The sequence below is a fragment of the Chinchilla lanigera genome, unplaced genomic scaffold, assembly GCF_000276665.1.
Source record: "Chinchilla lanigera isolate Chin_1 unplaced genomic scaffold, ChiLan1.0 scaffold00082, whole genome shotgun sequence".
In the NCBI taxonomy this organism is placed as follows: domain Eukaryota; kingdom Metazoa; phylum Chordata; class Mammalia; order Rodentia; family Chinchillidae; genus Chinchilla; species Chinchilla lanigera.
The window spans coordinates 5,788,032-5,807,739 of NW_004955483.1; the positions used below are offsets into that span (position 1 = coordinate 5,788,032).

Below are 19,708 nucleotides of genomic sequence, written 5' to 3' on the forward strand. Positions count from 1 at the left end.
AGAAGCAAGGATAAAAATCACATGATCATCTGAATAGCCAAAAAAAAAAAAAAAAAAGCATTTGACAAAATTCAATATCCATTCATAATAAAATGAAGAAAATAGGTACAGAAGTCTTTCTCTCAATCCGATAAGAAGCCTATGGTAAGCCAATGGCCAACATCATATTAAACAGAAGGTGAGAGCTTTTCCTCTGACATCAGGAACAAGACAAAGATGTCTGCTGGTACCATACCTGTTCAATATAGTTCCTGATATATTCGCCAGATAATTAGACAAGAGAAAGAAATAAAATGGATATGGATAGGAAAAAAAAGTTCAATTTTCATTACTTGCAGATGACATGATCCTCTACATAGAAGACCCCAAAAACTCTACCAAAAGACTCTTAGAGTTAAGAACCAAATTCAGTAGCACAGCAGGATACTGTGCTACTCAAAACTCAAAACTCAACAGCATTCCTGTACATGAATAACAAACTCACTGAGAGAAATTAGAGAAATGGTATCTTTCATGATGGCATAAAAAATTAAATACTTAGGAATTAACCTAACTAAGGAAGTGAAAGACCTCTACAATGAAAATTATAGTACTGGGAAAAAAGAGATCAATATCAGAAAAGGAAAAGATATCCCTTGTTCTTGAACAGGCAGAACTAAAACAGTCAAAATAGCCTTATTTCCAAAACTGTTACACAGATTTAACTCAAAATCAAAATACCAACTATATTCCTCACAAAATTAGAGAAAGCAATTATAAAATACATATGGAACCAGAAGAGACTTAGATTAGGAAAAGCAATTCTAGGCAACAATGGCAAGGCAGGGAATATCATGGTATAACTTCAAATTACACCACAAAGCTACAGTGAAAAAAACAGACTTGTGGATCAATGGAACAGAATAGAGGATGCAGAAACAACTCCAGGCTATCTTATCTTTGAAAAAAGGGGCCAAATCCCTTGGCTGGGGAAAAGATAGCCTCTTTAACAAATGGGGTTGGAAAAATCGGATATCTACATTCCAAACATCTAACCTAGACCCATATCTCTCACATGTATTAAAGTCAAAATGGATCAAATTCTAAACATTAAAACAGAAACACTTAATCTGCTGGTAAACAAAATAGGTAAAATTCTTGAAGACATAGGCGTAGGCAGCAACTTTCTGAATGAAACCCATTTGCGTAAGAAATAATATCAAGCATGAACAAATGGGATGACATCAAATTAAAAAGCTATATAGCAAAGGAAACTGTCAACAGAGTGAAGAGACAACATACAGAATGGGAAAAAATTTTGCCCACTATTCCTCAAAGGACTAATATCTGGAATATATAAAGAAGTCAAAAAAATTAGACCCCACCAAATTTAAAGACATCTCAAATGAATAGAAACATTTCAAATGAAGAAGTAAAAATGGCCAATAAATATATGAAAAAATGTGCACCACCACTGGCTTTTCAAGAAATACAAATTAAAACAACACTAAGATTCCATCTCACTATAAAAAAGAATGGCTACCATCGAGAAATGAGTCAATAACAAATGCTGGAGAGTGGGTGGGGATTTAGCTCAGTGGCAAAGCACCTGTCTGGCAAGCGCAAGGTCGCGAGTTCAATTCCTGGTACGAGAAGAAAAACAAAACAAACAAACAAACAAAAAAAATGCTGGAGAGGCTGTGGGGAGGAGGAGTGGGAATTCTTCACTACGACACAACCACTATGGAAATCAACATGGAAATTCCTCAAAAAACTAAAAATAATAATTCCATTTCAATCTGCTATTCTCCTTCTACAGATCCTCCCAAAAGAGATAAAGACATCATACCACAGTAATGTATGCACACCAGAGTATATACCAGCACAATTCACAATAGCTAAACATTGGAAGCTGCCTATATACACAACTCAGTAAGTGTAATACACCACATTAAACAGGAACAAAAACAAAATCACACAATCATCTAATTAGTGGGCAAAAAAGCATTTGACAAAACCCAACATCCATTTATGATAAGAACCCTGAAGAAAATAAGTATGGAGGTCTTTCAATCTGATAAAAAACCACCTATGACAAACCAATGGCCATATGTCCATCAATAGATGAATGGATAAAGAAAATGTGGTATTTATACAAATAGAGAACTACTCCACCATAAAGAAGGGTAAATGAGTTATTTGTAGGAAAATGGGTAAACTTAGAAAACATAATGTTAAGTAAAGTAAATGAGACACATAAGCTTAAATGTTGCATGGTTTCTCATATGAAAAACTCAATATACAAGTAAAGTGCAAAACACAAAGAGAAAAAAGAAAAAAGTTATTGTAATCCAGCATGGGACAATGTATCTAAAAGTGTACCTTGATTTAATATAACTGTTTGCCTTATGTGTTGTGTATAATTTTTGATCTGTTAGTCTAACTGTTAATCCATATGTATGACAATTAACAATCCATATGTTAATCCATATGCCTTTCTTATAAATAAATGAATCTGATGTTGGCAAAGGGGGCAGGGAATGAGACATTATGGACATGTAGCAATTCTCCACAGTGAACGTAATCATTATGCACTACAAATATATACTAATTTTTTAAAAATTATAGTGAGTTCTCATCCAACTTATTCACCAGATCTGGCCCTGTGTGACTTCTGGCTCTTCCCCACAGTCCAAATGACCACAAGAGGTAAACATTTTGAATCAGTTCAGGACATCACAGCAGCAATAACCACACAAATAGAGACATTCTCAAAATAGGACCTCCAGAACTGCTACGAAAGTGGCAAGAACAATGGGATAAGTGTGTTCAAAGCAAGGGGTATTCTCAAGGGGACTTATGACAATGTATCTATTATCTCAATTTCTTTTAAATTTAAAATTACACTGCATTTTTTATCATACCTCATGTGCTGGAAACACCAACTAAGTGAACAAAATCATATTCCTTATAGACAACCTGGTCCACTGTTGTGTCTTTCTTGTACTCACTTTTCTTCTATAATTTCTCTTCATAGCTCCTATAGTAAGCAGGAAATTTTCTTCCAAAGACATTCACATCCTACCCTCTAGAACCTTGCATAGCTACCAGGAATTAACGTTGCATAGGAAATTAATTTTGTTAACTGACATTTAAATAAAGAGACTACTTTGGATCATCCCAGTTGGCCCAAAATTATCACTTACAAGTAGAAGAGAACTGGAAAGCAGGGATGGAGGTGATGAGGGAAGACAGACACAAAGAAGTGCACTGTCTTTGAAGATGGAAGGAGAGATTCTTGACCATAAAGAGTGTGTGTGCCTTCCAGATGGCAGAAAAGCAAGGGAACTGGCTCTCCCCTGCAGGACTACAGAACATAGTCCTGCCAACCTGATTTTACCATAGTTAAGACCTGTGGGAAACTTCTGGCCTCTAGAACCAAATAAATTAATGTTGTGTTAAGCCACCAATTTTATATTACAACAGCAACTGAAACTGAATACACCTCTATATGTAATTAGCAAAATTCTACCAATCTTCACGGCTCATTTCAAACGTCATCATAATGCAAAGACTATTCTGCTCCCACAACAGCCCTCTTTGCTGACAACCCTAGAAAATATTCTTTGCCCTTCTGATCTCTCAAATGTATCTGTCTCAATTATGTCCTACGTGTGTGATTCTGTGAAGTCACTTAACCTCTGAGCCTTCGCTTCCTCACTGGGGGAAAAATAGGCTGTTGTGAAGATTAAATATAGCAAACAATAAGCATTTCATAGAATTATGTCTAGCACACACGAAGCACTCCATAAACATAACAATTATCATTAACCTTACCCTTGCCTATTTCTCAAAGCCATGTCCATATAGCTATCTTTACCATCCTAGTAAACAACCACGTGCTGATTCATGCTTATTTTCTTTACAGAGGAGCCTCTGCCTCATGAGTAGCAATCTGAAAATAATAGTTCTATTGGACAAATGGCTGCTAACCTCAGAAAGTTCACCTCAAAAAGAAAAAAAAAAAACAACAAGAAGAGCATTATATACTGGACCAAAGAGCCACCTGCACTAAAATGTATGTAGTCAGTACAGCAAACATAAATAGAGATGAATCACTAAACAAAAAATTAAGAAAGTACATAAAGGGAAAGGTTTTATTTTAGGATTAAAAAATACCCCTCTTACTGTTTTCTATATCTTTTGTATTAATATTAAAATATTACTAGCAGTTCTATTATACACACTGTGATCAAATAACTAGTCCTCCAAGCTAATTTAAAATGTAGCATAACCTGAAATTTTGAACTTCTTCCTTAGCTAAAGCAGCAAATACACTTTTATATTTTAAGTTACAAAAATAATAATTGTAACAACTCTGCAAACATAAATGGTGACTTTGAAACTTCACTAGTATGTACAGTACAACTTTCTACAAGCAGGACCCTCTTCATAAATAGAAAAATTATATGACATTTATATCTCCATACTAAATTTGAAAGCAATATTGGAAAGTATTAGGATTTGGTTGCAGATAATTTTCTTTTGAAAAGCTAATTATAGGTATAATCATTTTTTAAATATTTAAAAGTAAGTGAAAGCAACAAGCCCCACTAACATTTTTTAAAAGAAAAGGAAAAAGAAAATCCAAGCTAAGATGCTACTGAACGATAGTGGGACGAACACTCATGAGGAGGCTCTCATCGCAGACCAACTAATACAGATGGAACTGATTCAGGAAACTGATGCACACATGCAGACGGTTAGAAACTCTTATTTCAATTGCAGACAATGCGCAATGAATTCCCTCAGTAACCAAATTGCATTTGCTTACTGACTGATGAAGCATCAACCCTATAATGTGCTGGACATGAGAAGACGTCGGAGTGACAGCAAATATCCGGTAAGCTTTAACTAGTTTATTGTACAGCCTTATTTGAAGAAATATTAAATCAATGAGAAAAGAAATTCAGTGCACATGAAAATTTCTTAATTAATTCTATTTTGAATGGTAACCCAAGGCATATTTTAAAAAATTTTTAACATTTATAAAGTAATTTTTAATATATAACAACAAAAATATTAAATATTTTTAATATATAACAACAAAAATATTAAATATTAAAAATATCACTTTTATTAAACACTGAACTTACAGGTAGCAGTGTAAGAAATAAAATATTTTCAGTACCCAAAGACCCAACAATTTAAAGGAAGCTACAAATGATAGTCTGAGCAGGACTACAATTAGCTAACTCGGGAAGTCTGCGGATGTGGAAAGGAGAGAGGGAGGCATTTGGGCAGCGGAGGGAGGAAAGGGGCATATAGCTGAACACAGAAGGACCACAGCAGCTAAGGTGACTGGGAGAGGACAGGCAGGCCAGGGCTGTCCCTGAGCATGCAGAGAAGCCGACTCAAGACAGCAGACCCTGATCTGAGAAGTGTGAGCAGGGGTGTGAGGTGGGGAGACACAAAATAGAGAAGCACAAACGGACTAGAAAACATTAAAACACATACAACAGGTCCCAACTATCTCCAAAGTCACCTTAAAAAGATCAGATCAATCCTGATCGGAGAAGGTCTGACAGACCCTGACAGTGACATATTCATAGGAATGTATCTAGACAAAGGCGGATGACTCATCCTGCCATACAAAAAATTAAAAACAGACTCTCAGAAACATTTTGACTTTTTCCCTTTCTAGACACTGTTCAGCAAACTCCAATAATTACTATCCACTTGGCAAGGAAACCTGTATTGCAAAAAGAATCTAGGATGCTTGTTTCGGCAGCACATATAGAAAGAGAATTTAGTATAACCCTACTCTACTTTCAAGTCACATAACTCACTCACTGATTCAATAAATAAATATGCAATCCCTGTGTACATTCTTCTGTGCATTAGGTGTATAGTACTAAATAAACAATCAAAAGTCCCTGCCCTCATGGAGCACACATGCCAGTGAAGGAGACTACTAAAATATAAATGTATATATGTGCATTTTGAAATGATGATAAATGGCACAGAGGAAAATAACGCAAATATAGAAGAGAAGGAATGCATGAAGAACACTACAAGTTTAAATATGATAATTTGGAGTTCAAAGTAAAAAGCACTGGGTATGGTGGTGCAGGCCTGTAATCCCAGACAGACAGGAGGCTGAGGCAAGAAGACTACAAATTCAAGTCCAGCCTGGGCAATTTAGTGAGACCCTGCTCCAAAATCAAAATTTTAAAATGGGCTAGGGTTAAATTCAGTGGTACAATGCTCGCCTCACAGGCCTTAGGTTTATTCCTCAGCACCACGAAAAAAGTACAGCTCTGCCTTGGGTAAGGGAAAGGATAAGAATAACAAAAGGAAGAGCAAACAGCTGTGCTTATCATTCATTGTCTCAGGTACAGAGGGACGATGTCAGGTACCTGTCATAATACAAGTACATCCGGAGCAGTGTCACCGTGAACGGATGAGTCTCTAGTTTCTCATGAATTCAGCTTTCCAAAGCTTTAACTCCGAGTTGGTCCTGAACAAATCTGCCGCGTCAACTGATTACTGCTCCACGGGGTTTCTAGCAAAAAGGGTTGACTTCAACTTTCTTGTGTCTTGGCAGCCTCACAAAGGATGAACCAGAGAACAGATGACTGTGCCAAGGAGCTACACAACTGCTGGGACAAGGCAGGCTTGGCCAGAGGAAGGGCCAGGTGTGGCACAAGGAAAGCTGAGCTCACCTGTTCTCCAGGAGAAACAGCTGAAGAAAGAAAAGGGCAGAGAACAACTCCCAAGGAGCAGGCAGGAAAAATGAAGTAAAGAGAGAACAGATAGCTTAATGAGTGGGAAGTGGAAGGTACCTCTATGAGCGCACAGTTACTTCTGTGCTTTAAAGAACGGAGGCCCTTGATCTTGTCAAGTTTTCAGAAAAAGTAACTTTTTCACCTGCAGTCATAATTTAAAGGAACCAATTTGAATAAATGCAGAGGAAAAAAAAAAGCATGAATGAGTAAAGAAAGTTAGAGTCAGCAAGGATTTGGACCAAAGTATGAAAATTAAGAGCATGTAATAGTCACGAGGCTTTTCTTCAGCTCAAAGCTTACAACAGTAACGTTTTAAAATATGCCTTTCAGAAAGGAATTAAGATGTGCTATGTACATGAACCAACTTCCTACAAGGAATGTAAATACATATACTACACACATGTACTAATAAACTAAAATGAAAAATAAATTTTAAAAATATGCATTTCAGATAGTTAATAAAGCATGGTCGGTATTATGGGCAACATTTACAATAAACTCATTGAAAAACTAGCCAAAGATGATAAATCATTAACCATCCCACAGATTGCTCTTGTTTAAAAAAGATTTGAACCAAGGCTCAGTAGGTAAACGAAATCCATCTTTATTATCAAAAATGAGAATGCCAACCAAAGTTATTAAATCCTGCAGCAAATATAAGTATAATTTGTGATAGGAAATAGTTTAGAAAAAGGTATACTGAAACAGCTTTAGTGCTTTTTTGTGATTTTTTTCTTTCCCGAAAAAAAATTAAACTACTTTTAGCCATCACATGTCCAAGAAAAAACTGAACTCATGGAAGATACTGAGTATTTTATGAGCAAGTGTGACAGAAGCTTACCCAGTATTGATGGAAATGATTTCTATCAGTGGATTCTTCCTAATCTTGGGCAAATCCAATCGAGCTCCCCCCAACCGCTTTCCATTATCCTTCTTCTGACCCAGCAGTCGCACAGAGTGACCTTCAGTAAAACACATAAATATACATTAGCACAAGGCACACAATTCTGCTTTAATTCACTGCTTTCAACAAATGTATTAACGCTTGCATTTAACTTTTCTTTTAATGGAGGGAAAAAACAACCTGGAAGAAAGGTGATCATTTGAATCTAAGAAATACTGTGAAATACAAATACAGCCATGTTCAAAGCCTGCAATTAAAAATGCTTTGCTCACAATGTTTGCACATTTCTACGGCGTATTTGAGAAAGAGAAGTGTCCTAACAATACCATTCCACAAAGTAGGAATGCTCCCTAGCACTGACCAGGTACATGCGTTCAACAGTGTGACTTGAGCACCAGGTTTGCCTGCCACTAAATGCAGACAAAATTTAAACAAACAAACAAAAAAAGCAAAGATCTGCTCAAAGCAAATAGCAAAATCAAAGAAGTAATCAGAGTTAAGATAAAATTGCACCTTAGGGTTAGGCGGGGGACAGAGAGACTAGGGACCTAGGGATTGAACCCAGGGCCTTCTCACGCAGTGACACATCTCCTCGCCCTTTCTTAGCTTTTTTTTACTTTGAAACAGAATCTTGCTAAATTGCTGCACTGGCTGGATTAGCCTCAAACTTGTGAACCTTCTGCCTCAGACCTCCAAGAGTAATAGGTTTACAGGCATAGGGTTTTACATTTAAAAAAAAAAATTAAAGATCTGTTTATTTATACAAAATGACATAGAAAGAAATCCAGCCACTTCTAAGAGCCATTAAAATTGGTAATTTTTTTTTTTTTTAAACTTGAAGCACGGGTTTGGGGTGTAGCTCAGTGGTAGAGTGCCTGCTCAGCATGCCTGAGGCCCCGGGTTCAATCCCCAGTGCTCCTCCATACAACAATAACAGAAATTTTGAAGTAATTTCAGACTTGTAGGAAAAATGAAAGGCAGTACAAAGAACTCTCAATGATTCTAAATGAATTCATACTACTTGGCAGTTATCACAGTAACCCAATTTTAAAGCATTTCCAGCACTCCTCAAAATCCCCTCAAGTTTTAGTCCATCTCTGCTCCCATAGCAAACACAGCACATTTTCTTAATCCACTGACCAGATGATAGATATTTGGATTGCTGCCAATTACTATGTACTATAATAATGCTTCTATGAACATCTGCACAGAAGTCTGTGTATGGACATACATTTTCATTTTTTTTTCTTTTTGGATGCAAAAAAGTTATATTAGTTATATGGTTAGTCTATATCTAATAGTCTAAGAAACAGATGTTTTGCAAAGTGATGGTACCATTTTACATTCCACCTTTACCAGATATGTGATTTGTAAATATTTTCTCTCCATTTATGCTACATATTTTCACTTTCATGATGGTGCTTTTTGAAAAGTAAATGCTTTTCAATTTAATAAAGTTAAATTTACCAACTTTATATTTTATGGCTTTTGGTGTCACATCTAGGATCTCTTTGCCAAAGATTTTTCCCATTTTCTTCTAGGTGTCTTACTGTTTCAGCTCTTATATTAAGTCTAGGATCTACTTCTTGCTTTTGCTAAGGGTCTCGTTTCATTTTTTAATAAGAGACATTGTTTCAATCCCATTTCTTTTCCTTTTTCCTCTTTTGTGCTTCTGTTGTCACACATACTAACACAGAAATACAGTTCTCTAACAATCACTGTAAATGTAAAATAATAATAGAGTAAAAAATAATAGAGTACTTTATATCCATCCATATGAATATCATTTATAGCAATTTCCACTGTTTCTTGAAATTCTGGTTATCATTTGGTACCACTTTTTTTCTGCCTGCAGAACTTTTTTTTAGTAATTCCTACAAAGCAAGTCATTCAGCAATAAATTCTTTCATTGCTTTTATTTTGTTGCTTTTATTTTGCTTCATTTATGGATGTAGAATTATTAGTTGCCAGTTTTTTCCTTTGATCATTCACTATGCCCTATGCCTGTGACCTCGTATTGCTCCTGATAAGAAACAACTAGTAACACTGCTGTGTTTCTCTAGACATAGTAAGTCATTTCCTCTCAGGAGCTTCCAAGATCTTCACTTTGCCTTCCAACTGTTTGATTAGAATGTGTCTAGTGTGGATCTTTGTGAATAGCCTACATGGATAATTTGTCTTTTTGGATGCATGAAGCTCCCCATCAAATCTGTGATGTTTTCAACCAGTATTTTAAAATTTTGTTTATGTATATGTGTGCGCGCTTTTCTCTCCTCATCTACAACTCCCATGACACATTTGCTAGTGTGCTAGATGTTACCCCACTAGTCCCTGGGGTGATTTTAGGCAAGGCTTTCCAAAGAGCCAGAATTGATAGGATTCACACAGATATGAAAAACAGGGAAACTGCCTCACTTGATTTGGAGACTAAGAAGTCCCACAATAGCTACCAGTAATAGGCTACTGATATATCCAAACTGCTGTCCAACCCTCCACTTAGTTCTTTGAAGTACCTGTCTTCTAAATCAAATATTTTTGGTCACTGAAGGACAATCAGTATTGACTTTTTTTTCTCATAAACATGCTTACACTTTGTTTCTTTGCATATATCATAATAGATTCCTGAACACTAGGCATTTTAGATAACACAGTACTCATGATACAAATTTCCCTCAAAAGTGATTATAATTTTTGTGTAATAACGTATGCACACTAAATCTATGAGGCCTTTCATCTCCACAATGAATGGTTGCTGATTTCCCTGCTTAATACTTTCCCAGGCACGGATTCCTAGGAGATGACTCTGTATGGACACAATTTTTGTTAAGCCAAAAACTAATTACATGTTTGCTCAAACTCATTGAGTCAGTGAGATTCCTATGCTTTGCTGATAGATCTCTGTATGGGCCAGGGAAAGCAGTCAAAGTTAGGACCATTTTCAAGTCAGCCCAACCTTTCCCTCTCCCTCCTGACCTCACCTGGACCCTCCAGGATCTGCTCTGGATGTGCATGCAGGTGCAGGGGGTAAGTGCAGGTCTGGGCCTGCTCCCCTTCCTACTAGGCATGGACACAACTTCCAGTCAACTCAAGGTATATGGGGAGATTTTTTGAGGTTCCTGTCAGTGCTTTACCTTCCTGAATTCATGGGGAAATAAATCCCTGGCTAGTGCACCTACTCACTGCTTGTACCAAACAGGCCAAGAGCTACAACAGAAATGTCTTCTCTGTCATCTTACATCAAAATCTTCACACTAACTGACGGTTCCCTGTATCAACTGAGCTATCTCAGTAGCAACGAAGAAGCTACTTGTTTTCACAGCCTGCCTCATCCTGGCTGAACAATTCTGCTCTCAGAGTTGACAAGAGCAATGTGAGCAGCCCCACCACAAACACCCCAGATTCTCACTGTTCTTAACCAGAGTACAGTTATCTACATGAATAAATACTTCCCAATTAGTTGAATGCTTTTAGTCCATTTCCAACATAAGGCATAATTTACTTTTGATAATTTGTCCAGCTTTATCAGCACTTTTGGAGGAGATGATTGGTTGACTTCCTAATGCAATAAAGGCAAAGGCAATAATCAACTACAATATTTAAAACAATCATTTAAAATGAATTCAAGGGGCTGGGGATTTAGCTCAGCGGCAAAAGCGCCTGCCTGGCAAGCGCAAGGTCATGAGTTCGGTTCCCGGTACTGGAGAAAAACCAAAAAAACCAAAAATAAAATAAAATAAAATAAAATAAAATAAAATAAATAAAATGAATTGAAATGCACAATTAGTACAGATAAAAGATCCTAACCAATTATATATATGTTTCACCCCCTCCCCATTTCAGAAAGACATACTGCTCAAACCTATCCCCAATAGACAGATTTTCAAGGCCAGAAGTAATAAAACCATTAGTCAAAACCATTAGTCATAGCCTTTTGGCACTGATCACTTTAATAAGAAACATCAAGTACTTCATTCTGAAACTTTTTGCTCTAACATAGAAACATACTCAGAGTCAAGCAACTGTTTGACAAACCAAATTCCATAAATTTTTAAGATAAGATGAACTCTTTAATCAAAAGTCCAGTTACTAAAAAGGTAAGTGAGATTGACATAACATAATAGTTCTCTGAGAGATGCCAGTTCAATAATGACATGTTGTTTTCATACTAGCATGAGACAAATTTCATTATATCCTGCTGAGATTCCAGAAATATGCAGCTTCCACTAATAACATTTGATAAATTATTCATCTTCACTATCTACATGCAAATAAAAGAACATATCTCTGCTTGATGATATGAGTTATTTTCCAATCCAATGATTCATTAAAGTGTAGCAGAGCTCACAAAAATCTTCTTTTCTTTTAATTGAAAGATACAGCACACTAAAGACAAAGTAGAAAATAACATAAAAGGTACTTGTCATATCCAGCCAAAGACGAGAAGGAAGTCTATCCATACAACAATTATTTCTTTAAAAAGAGATTAGTAAAAGAAAACTTTTGTGATATACCACCTCTCAAAAATTCTATCTCAAAATGAACTGCTGTTTAGTTCCTTAAATCCATGGACTACATTATAAGCATACATATTGTGACTCCTTATCTATTTTATGTGAAGCTATCAATACTGTTGTCTTTTAAAACCAATTCAAATTCAGCAGAATAAAGAAAAAAGTTAAAGGAGGCTCCTTCAAGATGGGACCTCTCTAAAAGGAAACAGGGAAGAAACAAAGGCATAGAAGCAAAGGAAGGTGCTGAGACCCCTGAGTCCTAAAAAGTAAAACAGAAATTTCTGGAGCAGACTCATGCTGAAAATGACCGTGCTGTACTTACAAAGGGACCATGAAGCTAGGACCACCCTCACACTTTCCTTCTTTGATCGCTTGTCTTTAGCCACTGATGCCTACTACGGTTATGGAAAAACAGAAGTACTGATTTATGTGCAAATTTTCCCACCATTCCAGCTGGAGTTAAGGGAAAGAGAGAGAAGACAGACATCAGGGTAACAGAACTGACAAGAAAACAGAGTGGAAATATCAGTTTATAAGGCATGTCATGTTCATGTAATAAGAAATTAAGGCAGGCAAAAGAAACAGGAGCAGATGGGAAGAAGGATGCTCAGTGTGATGAGATCAACTGATAATAACATGAGACCACCAAGGAGACGGTGACAAAGATACAAAGTGATTAAAATAGAGACAGGTACTTTGAATGCAAGATGAAAAAGAAGATTGCCTTATATGTAGAATGGGACACACTCAAACTTTATGTTTCTAAAAATCTTTCATCTTTTCCATTTTAAATGTAAATTTGCATTTCCTCTCCTTGAAATAATGGTAAAATGTAGCTCAGTGGTTTTATTAATGGTCCTTAATAAACATTTCTCTAAATTGTTACTTATAAGTGTCACAAAAAATTCAACCTCGTTAAAACTAAATTCAATTTGAAGCCTAGAAAGCTTTCAGCAGTTATTTATATAAGTGGCTACAAAACTCTAGTTCTATACTGGCTTTAACATTTGATCAAATCCACTAAAGAATGTGACTAGATCATTTCACTAGGCCGAAATTATTTTTCACTGCTTTGTACACATTCTGAATTTCTAATACTGAAAAACCTACGTGAAAAACGAAATATTGCATAGTATGTGTGAAATAATTGCTATGTACTTGTATCAATGTTCAATGTTGTCTGTAGATCTTCAAAATCAAAGATGTTTTCTAAATCCCAAAGTGCTAGTGGCAGCAAACATTATCAGAGCAGGAAGAAAACATCTCATCATCTCTAATAGGAAGCCCAACCTGGAATCTTCATGAAGAAGCCCATTTTAATGGTCATTCACAAACAGAAAAGATCCAACCCCTGGGACACAAGGATATACACTAATCAAATGACAGAACTGTAGCTATCTACATACATTAAACTAATTACGTTCCTACGCACAAACGTATCTTCCCTGGTTCTCACAGACTAATGTAGGTAGATGTTACCTTCAGTATATCATTACATATTACAGAACCAACAATGATCTGGCAGCTTCTATTGTTGGGGCTTTCTTTTTTTTTTTTTTTTTTTTTGTTATCAGGAATCAAACTAAGGACCTTGCCAGGCAGGCGCTGTGCCACTGAGCTGCATCCCCGGTCCTGACTCCTATTGTTTACTCCCCCTTTAATTTCTTTTTCTTCTAAAAGTCTATAAAACTACCAGACTTTCCTTCAATACTTTATTCACGCACCTAATTTTAAAACCATTCACTGTATTTCCTTAACATGTGACCACTCACCTCACCACCTCAAAGAGGGTTCATGTCAAGCTTTCCTGATCATGTGCTTACTGATTGTTCTTACTTCACATGGATTTGGTCCTATTAACTACACACTGAGAGATGTGTCTGAATCCTCAGCTCAGGGTCAGTCCATTGGAAAACTTCCTAGTAAAGCAATCCAACACAATTCTGGGGGCAGAGGGCAGGAAAGGACTGGTAGAAAATTCAAATGAAAAGAAATGAAAGAGTAAATTTACCACAGACATACATTCTTATTTGAGAGTTTGATCATAGCAATTAGAATATTGTTTGAGAGCGCTCAATTTAGTGTTTTTCTATGAAAGAGTTACCACCTGATCTATGTTTAGCAGGCATTATTAACTACTCAATTACAAGAAAAGCAAAATTGAAAAAAAAAAAAAAAAAAAAGCAAAATTGTAATGAAAAGTTTTTCTCTCTAAATCGATTTAATATAATTCCTCAAATAAAGCACTTAACCCCCCCAAAAAAATTCTGATATCCTTTCAAAAGCGTGACCCTCCCTTGAAATGTTTTCATCTTAAAAGAAGAAAGAAAATTTTCCTTCAATTTAAGGAGTTTTGTCATAAGTCATTATTGGAAAATTTCACATTTTCTTAGAACTAACTCAAACATACCAGATCTTTACAATTCAAGTTCCCATTCTCAGCTACTAGAATTAAACCTTTTCTTCCCTTTCAGCAGGTAGGAAGAATTAAATTTTAACTAGCATAATGGTACCTAGTAAAGACACTAAAATAAGCAAAGGATGGTAAGAATCGATTGTCTAAAAACAGAGAATACAAAGAAAATCAGTAAATGTGAAGTGAGCCCACCGAGGCACTGCTGTTACCCCGGCATGTCTCAGAGCGCAACTCGGTATAAACACCTCAACACCGTATCTGGTACGCAGGTGGATTACGAGGTAAGGTAAGATCAACAGTGCTCAGTTTATCTCCCTATAAATTTGAGGATTATATACTATTAAAACTCCTACTAAACACGAACAAGAAAAACTATACTTTGATATTAACTATGTTAAATTTCTGTATGACAAAAACTACTGAAAAGAATAAGGAAAAAAACTGTGGGAATGGAAGGTCCTTCAGTTTTTTTTCCTACCTATGCATAGTATTGTTGGTATGACTAATAATATTTACTTCAAGTTATTTTAAACAAAGGGTAGATAGACATAACAAACAATCCACATAAGCAAAATGTTCTATTATTCTAATGGAGATGCCTTCTGGAGGTAAATTACATGACGTATTTAATTTTATGTCTTATTTGTATCTTTTACAAGCAGATACACCTTTTCTGATAGAGTTTTTCACAATCTATATCATACATCAAAACACTCACAAATCAAAGCAGTTCCACATCAATAACTCAACTTCAGTACTGACCAGTAATACAACTCCTCCCATCACTGGCTGCCTTACTACAATAGACTTCTCTTAAGTCTACATTTGTTCGATATTTCCCAAGCTGTGGTACTTCCACCAATAAAGCTATGAGGTTCTGGGTCAGTATGCAAAGCACCCATAGCAGCAACACAGCACACCATCATTTCTCATGCTCCAAACTACATTCCCAAAGTTACTGCACCAACAATGCAGCAAAGACAACAACCTTTTCAACAGATGGCATTCAAGCACCTAGAAATTGAGGACAGTAAGATACAAGACACCAAGACCTTCTAAGCCACATTTAACTCTTAAAACTGAAGCTCAGATTCCCACTCTCAATCACAAATGAGTATTTCAAGTAAAGACACCACCAAGTGTGGCGGGAAAGATGGGAAGCACAGAAAGCTTGAGAGCTGTCCTCCAGACACAACTTTGGAAGGGCCAGTCTGTCCTTGTCCATCTCCATTCAAGAGTTGAATACATTTGTACTGTAGGCCACAGAAAGGCAATGTGAATGGCAGGGTGCATCTGGAGCTCGCAGGGCTGTGAACACACGCTTAGTATTCAACCCTCTGAGGTACGTGTTTTCACTGTTCTTTTACAGAAATAGTAATAATGAAGAAATGTAAGAAAAATAGCGGGGCTGTATATTTTATACTGCAACAAAGCACACTGATGCACACACATAAAACGAAAGTTCAGTAATACTAAACACATGCTTTAAAAATCTATGCATGACGTATTTTTGTTGTTGCTATCATTGTGCTTGCTTTCAGTGCTGGGTACTGAACCCAAGCCCTTCCCACTGAGCTACACCCCCACACATACCTTTTTAAATTTTTTTTTCAATTTTAAATTCAACATTTACTTTAGAAATTAAATGCATTATTGCACAGAAGAATTCTGTCAAAACAGCTTAATCAACTACTGCCAAAATATGGTTTCACGTATGAGAACTTTTAGTAGATTTTCAGAAGAAATATTGATATTTTACCTGCATATTTTATTTTACAGTGTTTAACGTGCATAATGCCAGTTGTTTTTTTTTGTCATTGTGATTATTCACTTCTTTTCGCTCAATATAAGATTCAAGACTGTATTTGTTTAAAAGATTTATTATTTATATTTTATCATAAGACAATTTTAAGAGGGATAAAGGCAAAAGTTGGAGGTTCTGGGAATTTTAAATATCAAACCTCTCCTTCTTGCATGACTCAACACAAGCATAATTTTTATTTTGAGACAGTGTTTTACCAAGTCACTACGGTCATGCACGCCCAGGCTGGGTTCAAACAGTAATCTTCCTGCTTCACCCTCTCAGATTGCTCGGATTAAAGGGGTTGCTCAAACTGCTGGGATTATGCGCCACCACAGCCAGACTTTATGGAAGTATTTTATCAATATTTAAATATAAAATAAAAACTACCAAAAAATACCCTCTCCACCTCCCAAAAGATTTTATTCTGAGCCTTTTGTCCTAGGGAGACTTAAGATCTCAAGGAAATCAGACTTTGTTTGTAAACAAACAACAGGAATGAAGTACCAGAGATGGCCTGGTGGGTATTTCCCAGGCAAGTGGGGCACCATGAGAAAGGGAGAAAGTAGCAAGGCTTCAAGGAGAGGATCTGGGGGTTGAGCAGGAGGGATACAATTTATATGCACAATTACATATATTTCACTGTATACTGTACTACAATTTGGGCTTGTTGCTGATTTTCCACTTCTTAAAACCAATCAAGATAAAAGCCTTTTGCTAAAAGCAGATTTCACTGAAAAAATTTAATACTTACCATAAAGGAACCCCAAAGTGAAAAGCCATAGCTTTATAACTGAAAATGTTACGGGTATGAGATCCTTAGCTTGAGCTGATTCATCAAACACTTTTTAAGTTCTTAAGAACTGCCCTGCCGTGCTCACCACCACTGGTACAAAAGTACCAACTCCTAGCCAGCTCTGCACCATGGCAGAGATGACCTGACTGAGGATGAGGCCAACAGCCCAGAAGAGAATTTCACTCCAGGACTGCACACTACCTTATGGCACAGACTGGGTGAAAGACAACCAGGGGAGGCAGATGCAGAAAGGGTAAGGGCTAGACACAGACCCAAGAGAAGATCAAGCTTGGGTCAGGAGGGACACATGGCCTGCATTCTGTGGTGAGAAGCCAGCTTCATGGGGTACAGACTTCTGAGGGGACTAAGTCTGAAGGTGACAGAGTTGAGTCCAGTGGTGCGTTTGGGCACCCACCCCACACCCACACCCACTGGAGGCTAGTGGTCTGATTTACTTAGGTGCTATTTCACAAATCTCTTTGTTTTTGGGCAAGAGTGGTACCATGATTGGTTCTTAGTGTCTGTAGGTATCCAGGTTATATTTGACCCTCTTGTTCTTGCTGACATTACTATTACAGGTAAGATGACAAAGCTGTTGCTATCAGTTGGTTTTCTCTGTATGCTAATATCTGGATTGCCTGGGGGTCATGAAAAATACTGCAGCTGATTTCAAGAACTGAGGACTGGGCCAAATAAACAGCAACCTCCTCTCCCAAATAAGGTGCCTCCTGGGACAGAGGCAAAGGCCAATATTTAGGCATGCCCACGGGATATCTCTGAAAAGTAGACAGTAACTAAAGAAGTTTCGATACAAGCAGCAAAACTACCCACTTGTTAACCAGCAAACCTCAGTGTGCACACATGCATGCACACACATACATACACACAAACAAGAAAAGACAAGACAACAAAAAGCCTCCAAAAACTCCCCACTCCCCTGCAGCTGATTCAGAGAGCACTGGGGAGAAGAAATTGAAATATCAGATATTTTCAGAAATATCTGAAAGGGTATCAGTGGGCAACAAAACAGATCAGTAAGATCCTTGGGAAATTCAAAGAATATACAGCTCCACAGAAAATGATAACAATAAAACAAATGATAGGTGAGGCTATGGAAGACACTAATAAATACATAGTTCAGCTGATAAAAGAGATGCAAAACATAAATGCAGTAAAACAGGAATGCCCAAAATAGAAAAGAACTACAGTCCATAAAAAAAAATTCCTAACAAATCCAGGAGATAAAAATATGATCAAAAGTATGGGCAACAAGAGCACCCAATGTGAGAACACAGTGTCAGATTTAGAAGACAGGGTTGTGGGTGGTGATCAATTAATGAGAGTTACATTAAAAATACAAACACAAAAAAATGGATCCAAACTATTTGATGATGCAAAGAAAACTAATCTAAGAACTAGTGAAAAAAAACAAAAGATAGTATATAAGGCATAAAAAAACTAGAGAAGTAGTAGATTCTTAGAATTAATAACCAAATTCACTAATGTAGCAGGATGAAATCAACACATGAAAACTAATAGCATTTGTGTTCATGAATAATGAAGCTGCTGAAGAAGAAATCAGGGGGAAAATGCCATCACGATATCACCACAAAAATTAAATACTTAAGAATTAACCTAAGGAAGTAAAAGAATTTTACCACAAAAACTATAGCACACTGAAAAAAGAAATTGAAAAGGACATCAGAAAATGAAAAGATACCACCTGTTCCTGGATAACAGAACAAGACAGTCCAAATGGCCGTATTTCCAAAACTGACATGCAGATGTACTACAACTGCAATCAAAATTCCAACGTCATTCTTCACAGAAGTAGAGAAAACACTTAGAACCAGAAGGGACCCAAAATAGCAAAAGCAATCCTGGGTAACAACAGCAAAGCAGGAGGCATCACAATCCTGGACTTCAAATTATATTGCAAAGCTGCAGTGATTAAAAACAGCACAGTACTGGCACAAAAACAGACAATAGGATCAATGGAAAAGGATAGAGAATACAGAAACTCCAAGTACATTCCACTGTGTCATCTTTGACAAAGGAGACAAAAACATACACTGGAGGAAAGACTGCCTCTTTGACAAACAGTGCTGGGAAAACTGGTTATCCACAGGCAGAAGACTGAACGTAAACCCATATCTTTCACCATGCACTAAATGTAAATCAAAATGGATCAAAGAGCTAAATGTTAAAATAGAAATGCTTAGCTTACAGGAAAACAAACAAGTAAAACTCTTAAAGTCATAGGCATAGGCAAGGACTTTCTGAACAAAACCTCAGTTGCACAGGCAATAATACCAATAATCAACAAATGAGACCATATCAAATTTAAGTCCTTGTACAGCAAAGGAAACAATCATCAGAGTAAAAAGACAATCTACAGAATGGGAAAAAATTTTGCCAGCTGTTCCTCAGACAAAGGACTAATATCTAGAAGACATAAAGAACTAAAATATATTAGACCACCCAAAATAAAAGACTCAATACAAAAAATGGGC

The 19,708-nt window shown here is 36.6% G+C and overlaps 1 protein-coding gene across 3 annotated transcripts in view; it reads right to left on the reverse strand.

Moving 5' to 3' along the window:
* Cdkal1 (CDK5 regulatory subunit associated protein 1-like 1) overlaps window positions 1–19,708 on the reverse strand; it is a 594,324-nt gene that overhangs the window by 389,284 nt on the left and 185,332 nt on the right. For all 3 annotated transcript variants that reach the window (XM_005403380.1, XM_013503828.1, XM_005403381.2), the window contains exon 7: window positions 7,609–7,729. In XM_005403380.1, coding sequence (XP_005403437.1) covers window positions 7,609–7,729 — 121 coding nt within the window. The remainder of the gene's footprint in view (window positions 1–7,608; window positions 7,730–19,708) is intronic.